The sequence below is a fragment of the Schistocerca cancellata genome, chromosome 12 (genome assembly GCF_023864275.1).
Source record: "Schistocerca cancellata isolate TAMUIC-IGC-003103 chromosome 12, iqSchCanc2.1, whole genome shotgun sequence".
Taxonomy (NCBI): Eukaryota; Metazoa; Arthropoda; class Insecta; order Orthoptera; family Acrididae; genus Schistocerca; species Schistocerca cancellata.
In genome coordinates, this window is record NC_064637.1 from 144,830,912 (window position 1) to 144,846,699 (window position 15,788).

Below are 15,788 nucleotides of genomic sequence, written 5' to 3' on the forward strand. Positions count from 1 at the left end.
GACTCTTGGTTGGCTACCATTTTCTCCAAGTCATGGCAAGGGAGCTTTAGTCTGTCGTTTCCCCAGGTTTTCAGATGCTTTACAAAATTCAGTGTTCCAATGTGGCCGGCCGCGGTGGTCTAGCGGTTCTGGCGCTGCAGTCCGGAACCGCGGGACTGCTACGGTCGCAGGTTCGAATCCTGCCTCGGGCATGGGTGTGTGTGGTGTCCTTAGGTTAGTTAGGTTTAAGTAGTTCTAAGTTCTGGGGGACTTATGACCTAAGATGTTGAGTCCCATAGTGCTCAGAGCCATTTGAACCATTTTGTTCCAATGTGTAGGTGAAGGGCAAATATCAACATCGAAACACAAAGACTTAACAAAACTGTTAGATTTCTTGCCTGAAGTGTACAGATAATTTTATCTGAAACTCAAGTCATAGAAAATGCTTCATGAAAATATGATAAAAAGGAAGGACTGTGAAGTCTTGGAATACATCATAATTGTGTATGTGGTGCATTTAGTATCTCCTCCTTATATTCTGATTCTGGTTTGACATTAATTACAAACTTTACAACTGTCATAGAACACACTGTCACTAGCCTACATAACAAACATTCATGAATAAATATTAATAATGAATATAATCATCACAAATAATTAATATTTTGTATCAAAGTGGGTACATTATTTTTTCAACAGGAAATATAGGATGTTGAGATATAATTAAAAAACTGACAAAGCGTGAGCAGGACTCATGCACCGAGTGTTCCACTCAAACTTAATTATGTATATAAATATAATTCGTTCATCTTGGGAATCGAGAATTTCGATACGAGGGGCGTTTGAAATGTCCGTGCAAAAATAAAAACTACTTATGTGTTTGGGGTAAACCTTTTTTATTTTTTGACATAGTCTCCTTTTAGACTTATACACTTCATCCAACGCTGCTCTAATTTGTTGATCCCTTCTGAATAATAGGAACTGTCCAAGTCTGCAAAATAGCTATTAGTTGCCGCAATCACCTCCTCATTTCTATAAAATCTTTGTCCTGCCAGCCATTTCTTCAAATTGGGGAACAAACACTAGTCCAAAGCATCCAAGTCTGGAGAATAGGAGGGGAGGGGGTGGGGGGGGGGGGGGGGGAGGAGGAGGTGAAACCAGTTGGAATCCTACTTCCATCAATTTTGCGACCACAACTGCTGGAGTGTGTGCTGGTGCACTGTCGTGATGGAAAAGGACTTTTCTGCGGTCCAATCACCGTCATTTTTCGTGCAGTTCGATTTTCAAACAGTCCAATAACGATGAATGATATTCACCTGTAATAGTTTTACCCTTTTCCAGGTAATTGATGAGGATTATCCCTTGCCAATCCCAAAAGACAGTCGCCATAACCTTTCTGGCCGAAGGAATGGTCTTCCCCTTTTTTGGTGCAGATTCTCCCTTGGTAACCCATTGTTTAGATTGTGGTTCGGTCTCAAGGAGTATAGTAATGTATCCTTCTTTCATCCACAGTGACAAAATGATGCTTAAAGTCCTGCAGATTCTTCCTGAACAGCTGCAAACCATCCTTGCAACACTTCAAACGATTCCGTTTTTGGTCAAGCGTGAGCAATCGCAGAACCCATCTTGCGGGTAGCTTTCTCATGTCCAAATGTTTATGCAAAATATTTTGTACCCGTTCATTCGAAATACCCACAGCACTAGCAATCTCACACCTAACTCTTCTGTCATCCATCATCATATCATGGATTTTATCAATGATTTCTGGAGTCGTAATCTCCACAGGGCATCCAGAATGTTCAGCATCACTTGTGCCCATATGGCTACTGAAGGTGCAGAGTCACCGTAATGTTTATCAAGCTACTCTTCAGCCTCCTGAGGTGTTTTGCGTTTCATAAAGTAATGTTTAATCACCACACAAAATTCTTTTTCAGCCATTTTTTGACAATCACTCAACTTCCTTGATTCACATGAATGCCACACATAAAGAAACAGACCAATATGGCTGAAACTTGGTGCGCGTTCTTTCCAAAGGTGCTACTAACTAAACATGACCTTGATACGCACCACTGGTGTCATCTCTCAGACTTTGCGTGGACTTTTCAAATGAGCCTTGTAGATACTGGCAAGACAGCAGTTCCGGTAATTCCAAGACTATCAAAATCTCCACAGTAGTGGGCTTCAGTTCATACAAGTAGATGTAAAAGATTTAATATAATGATTTTATTTACTTACCAAAACATGACTAAAACTTACATTTTATGTCTGCATGCAGCTTTGTTCTAAAGTGGCCTTATCTTTTGACTGAATTAACTTAGAAGCTTAAAATTTTTACACTGCCAAGGGACCATAGATCTTAGTAAGTGACAAATTTGAATTTGATATGCCAACCACTTCGAGGGAAAAAGGGTTCTTCACAGCAGATGGACAGACACAGACAACAAAGTGATTCTACAAGGGTTCCGCTTTTACCGGTTGAGGCACGGAACCCTAAAAACAATTCAGACCTATGAGAGTGGTGATTTACTTACAAATTTGATTTTCACAAACATCTATTATTCTCAAAACTTTGTCTGTATTTTGGGCTCTTATCATTGCCAGTGCCTTATTTCATTCAATTAAAACATCACCAATGGTAGGGTTTTCTTGCCCGTTTTAGGCTTATGACAGGGAGGTGATGTTTTTGTCCATGGTTCACTAGAATTTTCCTCTTTGGCACAGGTATGTACACAAAAAAAAAAAATTGAAAAAACTGGAACATCCCATAAACAGCACACAAAAAACACAACAAGGCTGACAATGACATCTGGTAGTAAGGCTAATAATGCAAAACATCAAAACAACAAATATTTACAACAACAAAAAATAAGCTAATGTACCTTTGACAGGTCCCAAGTGGAATGATCATTAATTATTTTTAACACTATATGAAAGGATCATTTTACAACACTCATTTACTAATATCACGTTAATGCACTGAATTTAAAATTTTAAAACAATGCTTTTTTTTATTTATAAGGTTAAAAATTGAAGATGGCAAATCCATTGTAATTACAGTGGAAGCTCAAACAACAGTAATGTAGATGATTTAATCTGCAACAACATATTTCCTAAATGATTTACAATTACCTTTCTTCAAAACAGTTTTTGCCACTGTTAACATGACTTTACAGCCAATGTAATCACAATGATACAGAAATACATGACTAGCTTTAGTTTCATAGCATTCAGCAGTCCACTATGACATATGTTCCAGTAATGACAGTTGGGGAGTATCAAATTCTGGTCCAGTTACACAGTTCCAACTGAAATGCTACCAGTATTGAGAGTCGTAGCTCCCTATAAATATCACATCACCTCTGTACATCCTCTAGGAAGATAAGAGATTTACCACTTTCATCCCACATAACGTTATCACTGTCACTATCAATGTTACTGCTATTGTCACTATTACCATCTTTGTCAATCTCCATACTGCTGCCCCACTCTCATGTTCCTCCGTGCCTACAGTAGGTTCCTCTACTTCAGCTTTGCCATGGATTTCAAGATTGGGCATCCGTTCGACCAGCCCATCTGTAGCTTTAAGGTCACCTCGACACCAGGCAATACTCAGGTCCCTGTGGTGAGAATGAAATCATTGGTGTAGTACATGCTAATGTAAAAACAAAAACTACATGTAAACTTTAAGAGACTACAGTTCTGTAGAATGTACCATAATGCCAATATTATCTGTGGGGACAGCACTGGAGGTCAAATTTGCTCTTAAACTGGTTTAAAAAGATTGTCTAAATCATTATAATATTTTATTAATGAGCAGTTTCAACTTCATGTAGAACTTGTTTCAAGAAAAAGAGCACTGTAAGAAAAGGAATACCAGTGTTACAGAAGGATTGGTGAGTATGGTGTCAGAGGAAAGTACAAAGAAGTAGCGATGTAGCATTTTCCCATCTGGCTGCTGCTGGCAACTCCTCGTATGCTTGCGCACCTACAGGGCCATGGATTCAATAGTGTGCAAATTTTGTGCTAAAAATGGTTTAAGTCAGCCGCAGCCAATGGTAAATGCTTTATAAAATGTGAGATGTTGATGTTCTATGAAATTATCAAAATAAGCTATTGTAAACTAGGTACGAACATATAAATGGGTAAATAGTTACAGTGCAGACAAGTACTCTTTATTACATTAAAACTTGTGAGCTTACAGATTGAATGAGTATGAAGCATCAGTGCGAGTTACAATGACATTGCTCTTAATAGTTTGCAGTCAATAAGAAAAGAGAACAAGACAAAAAAATTAGTTTTGTATACTTGCTGGCATAACATAACATGACACGACACCTTCGTAACTTGCACCAATGCCACAAGGTGGCACATCATCCTCTTTCAATCTGCAAGCCTTTTAATTTTAACATAAAAAAGACTACATGTCTGATCTGTAACTATTCAACAGTGGACAATCCAGGATGGAATGTAACGATATTATGAGAAAGAAAGTTGCTACTCACCATATAGTGGAGATGCTGAGTCGCAGATAGGCAAAACAAAAGCTTTCGGCCATTGGCCTTCATCAACAACACACACACACACACACACACACACACACACACACACACACACACAACTGCAGTCTCGGGCAGTGTGGTTTCAGTTGCCTGAGACTGCAGAGTGTGTGTGTGTGTGTGTGTGTGTGTGCGCGCTTGTATTGCTGATGAAGGCCAATGGATGAAAGCTTTAATTATGAAAGTCTTTTTGTTGTGCCTATCTGCGACTCAGCATCTCCGCCATATAGTCAGTAGCAACTTTCCTTCTAATAACTGCAACTATTTACCTATTTATACAGGGTGAACATTAATAAAACCCACAAGCTGCAGGGATGGATTGCTGATGATAAATAGAGCAAAAAAGGTCCTATGAACATGTATTCAGAAATGGACAGTCTGCGTGCAACAACAATAAATCGTCCAGGAACACAGTAAAGAACTGCATCGCATCCGTGTCACAACAGATGTTCAAAGTGGCCTCTGTGGAATTGCAGGTGACAGGGATAGTAGTGGTTGTCATGTTAGATACACGTAACTGCACTTTGGCTTACACCCTGTAAGCAGGCCAATTGTCTGGAGCCTGTACTAGGGTTTGTCTCGATATCCTGTAGGACCCAGTCCTCCAGATCTGATGTACGTGCAGTGTGGCATCACAATGCACATTCATATGTTTGAAAAGGCCCACGATCACATAAAACACCCAAAGAGGGCTTGAAATCTTGTGTGATGTGGTTGGTGTCTGTGAGGGTACTTGTTTTGGTATATTTCCATCTGCTCAGTCACACACAAACACCATCTCTGCTTGTTCCTCAAATGAATACTGGAGCATTCTGCTGTTTCCAGTATGCTGCATCAATCACACAGCCTGAAAAGCACAAGGAACACGCAACATGTGGTCAGAAGAACTGTCATCTGTCAGCACCGTCAAATGTGGCAACAACGCATTTCCACATGTTCAGGGCACCTTTTTCCTTCATTTCCAGTCAGGAATCTGCCCCTGCAATTTGTCTCTTTTTTTTTTTTTTTATTAATGTGCACCCTGTATATCAGCACCCAGTTTACAATAACATGTTGTTGATGTTGTGGTCTTCAGTCCTGAGACTGGTTTGATGCAGCTCTCCATGCTACTCTACCCTGTGCAAGCTTCTTCATCTCCCAGTACCTACTGCAGCCTACATCCTTCTGAATCTGCTTAGTGTATTCATCTCTTGGTCTCCCTCTACGATTTTTACCCTCCACGCTGCCCTCCAGTACTAAATTAGTGATCCCTTGATGCCTCAGAACGTGTCCTACCAACCGATCCCTTCTTCTTGTCAAGTTGTGCCACAAGCTCCTCTTCTCCCCAATTCTATTCAATACCTCCTCATTAGTTATGTGATCTACCCATCTAACCTTCAGCATTCTTCTGTAGCACCACATTTCAAAAGCTTCTATTCTCTTTTTGTCTAAACTCCTTATTGTCCATGTTTCACTTCCATACATGGCCACACTCCATACAAATACTTTCAGAAACAACTTCCTGACACTGAAATCAACACTCAATGTTAACAAATTTCTCTTCTTCAGAAACACTTTCCTTGCCATTGCCAGTCTACATTTTATATCCTCTCTACTTTGACCATCATCAGTTATTTTGCTCCCCAAATAGCAAAACCCCTTCACTACTTTAAGTGTCTCATTTCCTAATATAATTCCCTCAGTATCACCCGACTTAATTCGACTACATTCCATTATCCTCGTTTTGCTTTTGTTGATGTTCATCTTATATCCTCTTTTCAAAACATTGTCCATTCTGTTCAACTGCTTTTCCAAGTCCTTTGCTGCCTCTGACAGAATTACAATGTCATCGGCGAACCTTAAAGTTTTTATTTCTTCTCCATGGATTTTAATGCCTACACTGAACTTTTCTTTTGTTTCCTTTATTGCTTGCTCAATATACAGATTGAATAGCATCGGAGAGAGGCTACAACCCTGTCTCACTCCCTTCCCATCCACTGCTTCCGTTTCATGTCCCTCGACTCTTAACACTGCCATATGCTTTCTATACAAATTGTAAATAGCCATTTGCTCCCTGTATTTTACCCTGCCACCTTCAGAATTTGAAAGAGAGTATTCCAGTCAACATTGTCAAAAGCTTTCTCTAAGTCTACAAATGCTAGAAACGTTGGTTTGCCTTTCCTTAATCTTTCTTCTAAGGTAAGTCGTAGGGTCAGTATTGCCTCACGTGTTCCAACATTTCTACGGAATCGAAACTGATCTTACCCGAGGTCGGCTTCTACTAGTTTTTCCATTCATCTGTAAAGAATTCACATTAGTATTTTCCAGCTGTGACTTATTAAACTGATAGTTCGGTAATTTTCACATCTGTCAACACCTGCTTTCTTTGGGATTGGAATTATTATATTCTTCTTGAAGTCTGAGGGTATTTCGCCTGTTTCATACATCTTGCTCACCAGATAGTAGAGTTCTGTCAGGAAGGGGTCTCCCTAGGCCATCAGTAGTTCTAATGGAATGTTGTCTATTCCCGGGGCCTTGTTTCGACTCAGGTCTTTCAGTGCTCTGTCAAACTCTTCACGCAGTATCATATCTCCCATTTCATCTTCATCTAAATCCTCTTCCATTTACATTATATTGTCCTCAAGTATATCGCCCTTGTATAGACCCTCTATATACTCCTTCCACCTTTCTGCTTTCCCTTCTTTGCTTAGAACTGGGTTTCCATCTGAGCTCTTGAAATTCATGCAAGTGATTCTCTTTTCTCCAAAGGTCTCTTTAATTTTCCTGTAGGCAGTATCCATCTAACCTCTCGTGGGATAAGCCTCTACATCCTTACATTGTCCTCTAGCCATCCCAGCTTAGCCATTTTGCACTTCCTGTTGGTCTCATTTTTGAGACGTTTGTATTCCTTTTTGTCTGCTTCACTTACTGCATTTTTATATTTTCTCCTTTCATCAATTAAATTCAGTATTTTGTTAATTTCACATATATCTTGTTTTTTGAAGCATTTATCATTGGCTGGGGCTGATTAATCCATTTTTGGCACAAAATCTGCACACTATTGAACCCGTGGCTCTGCAGCCATCAGTCAGCAGTTTAAGACTGTGTTCTCCCATGAGCATCTGAAGAGCTGCAGCAGCAGTCAGATGGTAAACGCTACATCACTACTCCATTACACTTTCCTCTGACACCATTCTCACCAAACCTTCTGTAACTTCGCCATTCCAATTCTTACAGTGCTCTTTTTCTAAAGACGACTTCTAGGTGTAGTTGAAACTGGTCATTAATAAAATGTAACTATTATATACATGGCCATTTTAACACAGTTGTCTCACCAGATTGCTGTTACTCCTGTGGACCATCTTGTCCAAATTTTTGCTCTAGAATGCAGTTGACGGTGGCCATTCATTTGCATGTACAGCTGACTACTTGTAATTCCCAGGTAACAGGCTGCGCCAAATTTACAGCAGAACTGGTATGTGACCACACATTGCCCAGACTGTGATACGGTAGGATAGCCTGACGTCAGTCGGATTAATGCTCGTACGTGCCCAAGTTCGACTACAATGTGTGTAGTCGTAATTATGTTTAGTCTTCGTGACTACTTATAACACACCGATGATAGCTGCACTATCAACTGAAATCTAGATCTGCAATGCATAAAAAAGAAGAGGATGTTATGACCAATGCTGACCATCTTTCAATCCTAGACAAAACACTCATTTCTGACAAGATAATAGAACAAGTAAAATGATTTAACTATCTTGGAAATCAAACAAGCTATCTAGAAGTTCAAGATGTCCAAAAAAATCTTGCAAAATTCCAATAAATGTATGGCACTATAAACAGAATTTTAAAAAAGAAGGCAAGGAAAGAAAATCTAAATTTTGTAAAGTGTCAATTCTTGCATTTCTTTATGGCAGTGTGACTTGAACGTTAAGCAAATGACAGAAGTGCCTGAAATGAGATTCCCAAGGCTAATGAAAGGATGTATAAAATTACACAGAATAAAAAGACAGAGTTAAAAGTTTGCTCAAGGAAAGATATAATAAATGAGTATACACTGAGTCATGTGATAGCATCTGTCAACATCAAACCCACTAACAAGCAACAGTACCTCCATTATGACACCTGCCACCCATTCCGTATCAAACGGTCCCTTTACCCACAGGCCTCAACCTCCGCTAATTTCAATTTGCCACCCCTCGTACCTCACCTGTCACTCAACATCTTTTCCTCTGTACTTCCACCTCGACTGACACATCTGCCAACCTCTTTGCATTTACATATGTCTGCCTGTGTCTGTATATGTGTGGATGGAGATGTGTGTGGGGGGGGGGGGGGGCGTGTGAGTGTATACCTGCCCTTTTTTCCCCCTAAGGTAAGTCTTTCCGTTTCCCGGATTGGAATGACTCCTTACCCTCTCCCTTAAAACTCACATCCTTTTGTCTTTCCCTCTCCTTCCCTCTTTCCTGATGAAGCAACCTGGGGTTGTGAAAGCTTGAAATTTGTGTGTGTGTTTGTGTGTTTTTTATTGTGTGTATCGACATACCAGCACTTTTTCATTTGGTAAGTTACAGCATCTTTGTTTTTTATATATATTTTCCCCACATGGAATGTACCCCCCCCCCTCTCTCTCTCTCTCTCTCTCTCTCTCCAATATATATATCTGCTTGTGTCTGTTATGTGCAGATGGATATGTGTGTGTGTGCGCGCGCGCGCGCTAGTGTATACCTGTCCCTTTTTCCCCCCCTAAGGTTAAGTCTCTCTGCTCCCAGGATTGGAACGACTCCTTACCCTTACCCCCACATTGAAGTAGGACAAAGGCCCAAAGCAAATGATGATGATGATATTTGGAGGGAATATCTCCAAATGATGATATATATGTATATAAAAATGTTTTTCACATAAATGTTGGTATGTAATTAACATTCTTGAAAACTGTATAACCAAATTTTGTAAAAATTCAAAATTTTGCAAAATACCCCACTACCATTAATTTTGAATAATGAAAACATTTCTACAACATAAATTGAAGCAGCTTTCAAGCTACATACATCCATGCATTCTGAAATACCATTTTTGAGAAATAAGCTGTACACAATGTGCTGTCAGAGTATTTACAACATACCTAATTAAAATATCTGAACATTCATTATTAGCGTAGTTACTGATTTTACTTGTATTTGTTTTATGTTTTAAATTGTTATTTTACATTCTGTTTTTTTATTATTTCATTTACATGTATTTTGTTAATTAAAAATAATACATAACACATTATTATGATACACAATCATTACAATAATGATAACCTGTACATACATGCTTAAAACATAACATAATGATTTTGTATCATAATAATGAGTTTACCTATATTTTCAATTAACAAAACATACATACATGAAATGATAAACTAAAAAACAAAAAAGACATAACATTCAAATTTAAAACATATAACAAATGTAAGTAAAATAAATAGACTAATAAGACTGTTCAGATGTTTTAATTGCGAATGTTGAAAATACTCTGACAGCACATCACATACAGCTTATTTTTCAAAAATGGTATTTCAGAAACCAGCTTTATTACACATGGATGATTGTATCTTGAAAGCTTCTTTAATTCACGTTGTAACAAAAGTTTCATTTTTCAGAATTAATCGATGGTGGTGAGCTATTTTGCAAAATTTCAAGTTACTGCAAAACTTGATTATACAATTTTCAAATCCATTAATATACACCAAATTTTATACGGGAAACATCTTTTACATATCATCATTTCAAATAATGATTCCCTCCAAACATAATATGCCAAATTACATTTTGAAATTGGGCAGAAGCAAAACAATATGCATTCCATTATTTTGCCCCCTCTATACCAATTTTCATCAGGACTGTTTATTGACACTTGGCAATGATCCATCACATGATTCAGACCTCAAGTGACACAGCTTGAAAGGAGAAAACATTTTATTCCATTATACTGCCATGAAAGACTCGCAGCACGTAACTGTCCTTACATAAAGACATTCAAATCATTGCTCACACTTGTCAATGGGTACAAGAAACCAGTTGGGCTGGCAGTCATTGAAACAGAGGTATTTTTTTGCTGTGGCAAGGTCTCTTCATGAAATTATAATTGTCAACTTTCTTCTTCGAATGCCGAAATACACTGCTGGAAAAAAATTAGTACACACGGAAAGATGATCGATTTTGACCCGATGATGGCATATGTCATATGTGGGATAGTAGATGTACTGATAATGGTTTCAACACTGTCCACTGTCCACCACTGACATAGCTACCACAGTGCCATCTGTGTCTACCCTTTAATAGGGAATGCTCACAGCCAGAAGGCTCAGCGTGTTGCAAATGTGTGAAGCAATCAGCAACCATGCCACAGACACACTCTCGTACTTCCTACAGCCAACTGGGCAAATTTGAAGAGGGTCAAATTGTGGCCTTCCAGGTGGCAGAATGATCTTTTTGGAGAATTTCTGCCCAAGTTGGACATGCTGCATGAGTTGTGCAACAATGCTGGTATCAGTGGTCACGTGAATGCTCTTGCACTCTTAGACGAACTTCTGGGCATCCACGCAGCACAGACACAACCCAGAATCATCATATTATAAGGGCAGCAGTGGCAGATTGTACAGCTACCACACAAAGGTAAGAGGGCTTGTGAGCCAAGATGTGTCAACACGAAGTGTGTGAACTCTTTGTTAGCGGTGGGACTACTGGCACACACATCTCTAGCTCATCTTCCACTCGTGCCACAGCACCAACGTGCACTGCTCGACTGGTGCCATTAGAGGATCACTTGGAAGGTGGAATGGTACACCATAATCTTCAGCAATGAATGCAGGTTCTGCCTGCATGCAACATAGACCTGGTGAGCACATCTACATCTACAAGGATACTCTGCAAATCACATGTAAGTGCCTGGCAGAGGGTTCATCGAACCACCTTCACAATTCTCTATTATTCCAATCTCGTATAACGTGCGGAAAGAATGAACACCTACATTTCCGTATGAGCTCTTATTTCCCTTATTTTATCATGGTGATCATTTCCCCTATGTAGGTCGGCATCAACAAAATATTTTCGCATTCGGAGGAGAAAGTTTATGACTGGAATTTTGTGAGAAGATTACTCCGTAGTGAAAAACACCTTTGTTTTAGTGATGTCCATCCAAGATCCTGTATCATTTCAGTGACACACTCTCCCCTATTTTGCGACAATACAAAACGTGCTGCCCTTCTTTGAACTTTTTCGGTGTATTCTATATACAGTTCTGTCTGGTAAGGAACCCTCACCATGCAACAGTATTCTAAAAGAGGACAGACAAGCGTATTGTAGGCAGTCTCCTTTGTAGATTTGTTACGTTTTCTAAGTGTCCTGACAATAAAATGCTGTCTTTGGTTAGCCTTCCTCACAACATTTACTGTGTGTTCCTTCCAATTTAAGTCGTTCGTATTTGTAATTCATAGGTATTTAGTTAAATTTACAGCCTTTAGATTTGACTGATTTATTGTGTAACTGAAGTTTAATGGATTCTTTTTAGCACTCATGTGGATGACCTCATATTTCTCATTACTTAGGGTCAACTGCCAATTTTTGCACCATACAGATATCTTTTCTAAATCATTTTGCAATTTGTTTTGATCTTCTGATGACTTTACAAGTCGATAAACGACAACGTCATCTGCAAACACCCTAAGATGGCTGCTCAGATTGTCTCCCAAGTCGTTTATATGAATAAGGAACAGCAAAGGGCCTATAACACTATCTTGGGGAACACAAGAAATCACTTCTGTTTTACTTGATGACTATCTGTCCATTACTATGAAATATGACCTCTCTGACAGGAAATCATGAATGCAGTCACATAAGTGAGAAGGTATTTCATAAGTATACAATTTCACTACAAGCCACTGGTGTGGTACATTGTCAAAAGCCTTCTGGAAATCCAGAAATATGGAATCAATTTGAAATCCTTTGTCAACAGCACTCAAAACTTCATGCGAGTGAAGAATTAGTTGTGTTTCACAAGAACAATGTTTTCTAAATCCATGTTGACTGTGTGTTGAGGTAATTCATAATGTTCGAACACAATATATGTTCCAAAATCCCGCTGCTTATCGATGTTAATGATATGGACCTGTAATTCAGTGGATTATTCCTACTACCGTTCTTGAGTATTGGTGTGACCTGTGCAACTTTCCAGGCTTTGGGTACAGATCTTTAGTTGAGCAAACGGTTGTATATGACTGTTAAGTATGGAGCTATTGTATCAGCATACTCTGAAAGGAACCTAATTGGTGTACAGTCTGGAACTGAAGACGTCCTTTTATTCAGTGATTTAAGTTGCTTCACAACTCTGATCAACTCTGATGATATCTACTTCTGCATTACTCATGTTGGCAGCTGTTCTTGATTTGAATTCTGGAATATTTACTTCATCTTCTTTTGTGAACACATTTTGGAAGGCTGTGTTTAGTAACTCTGCTTTGGCAGCACTGTCTTCGATATTATCTCCACTGCTATCACACGTAGAAGCCATTGACTGTGTCTTGCTGCTAGCATACTTCATATACAACCAGAATCTCTTTAAATTTTCTGCCAGGTTTTGAGATACAGTTTCATTGTGAAAACTATTATAACCATCTCGCATTGAAGTCTGTGCTCAATTTAAAGCTTCTGTAAAAGATCGCCAACCTTGCAGATTTTGTGTCTGTTTAAATTTGGGATGTTTTTTTCAATGTTTCTGCAACAATGCTCTGACTCGTTTTGTATACCAAGGATCAGATATGTCATTTCTTAATTTATTTAGTATAAATCTCTCAACTGCTGCCAATACTATTTCTTTGAATTCGAGCCACATTTAGTCTACACTTGTTAACTTGGAAGGCATGAAGATTTTGTCTCAGGAAGTTGTCAAGTGAATTTTTATCTGCTTTTTTGAATAGGTATATTTTTTGTTTATTTTTGTAGAATTCAGGGGTTGCAATATTCAGTCTTGCTATAACAACCCTGTGTTCACTAATCCCTGTATCCATTTTGATGCTCGTTATTAACTCAGGATCATTTGTTGCTAAGAGATCAAGTGTGTTTTCACAACTATTTACTATTCACATGGGCTCACGAACTGACTGCTCGAAATAATTTTCAGAGAATGCGTTTAGTACGATTTCGGATGATGTTTTATGCGTACCTCCAGAATTAAACATGTATTTTTGGCAACATATCAAGGATAAATTAAGGTCATGACCAACTATAATTGTATGAGTTACTACATGTTTGAAATCAAACTCAAGTTTTCTTTGAACCTTTCAGCAATTGCATCATTTGAATTGGGAGGTCAGTAAAATTATCCAATTATTATTTTATTCCAGTTGCCAACAATGACCTCTGCCCATACTAACTCACAGGAACTATCTACTTCAATTTTGCAACAAGATACACTACTTCTAACAGCAACAAACACGCTACTGCCATCTGTGTTAGCCTATCCGTTTGTAAGAATTCTTTGCAAAAATTTTGGCTGAACTTTTCTACAGCCTTAGCCAGCTTTCAGTGCCTATAACAATTTGAGTATCAGTGCTTTACATTAGTGCTTGGAGCTCTGGTACTTTTCCAACACAGTTATGACAATTTACAACTGTTATACCGATGGTTCCTGTATCTACGATCTTCCTGTGTTGGGCCTGACCCTCTGTGACTGTAGCTCTTTTTGCGTTTTCCCAAGACCCTCTGACCTAAAAAACCGCCCGGTCCATGCAGCACAGCACCAGCTACCCGTGTAGCTGCCTCCTGTGTGTAGTGGACTCCCGGCCTATTCGGTGGAACCCGAAAGCCGACCACCCTATGACCGTCCTGTACAGCGCAGTCATCTGAGACACACTGTCCTCACTCCATGTCTTATGGTCTGGAGTGTGATAAGGTACAGCTCTCGTCCATCTTTGGTGTTTCTGGAGGGGACGGTAACCAGTACTCAGAATGTGCAGAATGATGTCAGACCAAATCTTTTACCATTCTTGCAACAGGAAAGCGATGTGTTGTTCCAACAGGATAACGCTCGTCCACACACTGCCTGTGAAACTCAAGGTGCTCTGCAAGATGTGCAGCAACTTCCCTGGCCAGTACGATCTCCGGACTTGTCTCCAATTGGGTCGTGTGGGATACGATGGGTCGAGAAGTGACTTGTGCAACTTGTTGAACAACAACTCTTACAAAACTACGTGAACAGGTCATGCAGACACGGCATAACATATCCCAGGACAGATTTCGCCATCTGTACCATCAAATAGATGCCAACATCAGCACCTGCATTGCCAGCCCTTAGAGGCTACACTACATACCAATATGGGTATTTCAGCACAGGTCAATGCCTGATGCCTCAACACCGCTTGTAATCAGTTCATGTACTCCATATGTACTGTTGCAACAATAAATTCTGAGTGAACTGGAAACCTCTAAAACAATATACTACACTTTTTCTCACAGTGTATTTTATTGACTCCTACCTACATAGGGAGAAATGACTGTGATAAAATAGAAGAATTCAGAGCTTACAGGAAGAGATTAATATGTTGATTTTCCCCACACTCTATTTGAGAGTGGAATGTAACAGGAATCATGATAATGATCTATGAATCCTCTGCCAAACACTTAAGTGTGAATTGCACAGTGATCACGTAGTGTAGATCTTTCCTTACCTGAGACCGACAAGCTTTCCTGGAAACTTATCAAATGGCACTCCAGTAACAAGGGAATGGTCGAGTTTCAGGCATCGCAAACTGGACATTTCGAGGATACTGCTCAGACCTGGTTGCAACTTTGGAAAATCCATATTTTCCATAAGCAATGTGTGAAGTCGTGGTAACCCAGCGAGGTAGGGGACCAGGGCTCCGTCGAGACCTCTGCAGCGTGATACGTCCAGTCTGGAACAAATCACAAGTGTGCTTTCACTTATCTGAGAACAAATTGGTAGAGAAAAATGTAATTAACGTTACTTCCAGTTGTCAACTGAGAAACAGAGCATCTTTGATGTAAATTTAAAAAATCATGAACAGCTACAAGTATAAGTGTTATAAAAACTTCTATCTAATAGAGAGTTTGAAATTTTTTTTGGGGGGGCGGAGGGGGGGGGGGGTTGGTTGTGGGTTGTGGAGCTGACAGAGATATTACGAGGAACGCTTAATAAGCAATACAACACGTTTCTCTCCCCTGCCACTTTCAGTTGCAGAAATGAGGAATTTGTTGTGGAATATTC

The 15,788-nt window shown here is 39.3% G+C and overlaps 1 protein-coding gene across 2 annotated transcripts in view; it reads right to left on the reverse strand.

Moving 5' to 3' along the window:
• Nucleotides 1–2,041: 2,041 nt before the first annotated feature.
• LOC126109806 (F-box/LRR-repeat protein fbxl-1-like) overlaps nucleotides 2,042–15,788 on the reverse strand; it is a 68,449-nt gene continuing 54,702 nt past the window's right edge. The window contains exons 7-9 of one of the 2 annotated variants that reach the window (XR_007523734.1): nucleotides 15,232–15,456; nucleotides 7,850–8,164; nucleotides 3,459–3,596 (exon numbers count right to left, since the gene is read on the reverse strand). Coding sequence is in view for 1 of the 2 variants with exons in the window: in XM_049914867.1 (XP_049770824.1) it covers nucleotides 3,350–3,596; nucleotides 15,232–15,456 (472 nt within the window). In the remaining variant the exon portion in view is untranslated. Of the gene's footprint in view, nucleotides 3,597–7,849; nucleotides 8,165–15,231; nucleotides 15,457–15,788 lie in introns of both variants that reach the window. The other variant, XM_049914867.1, reaches the window with a different exon arrangement.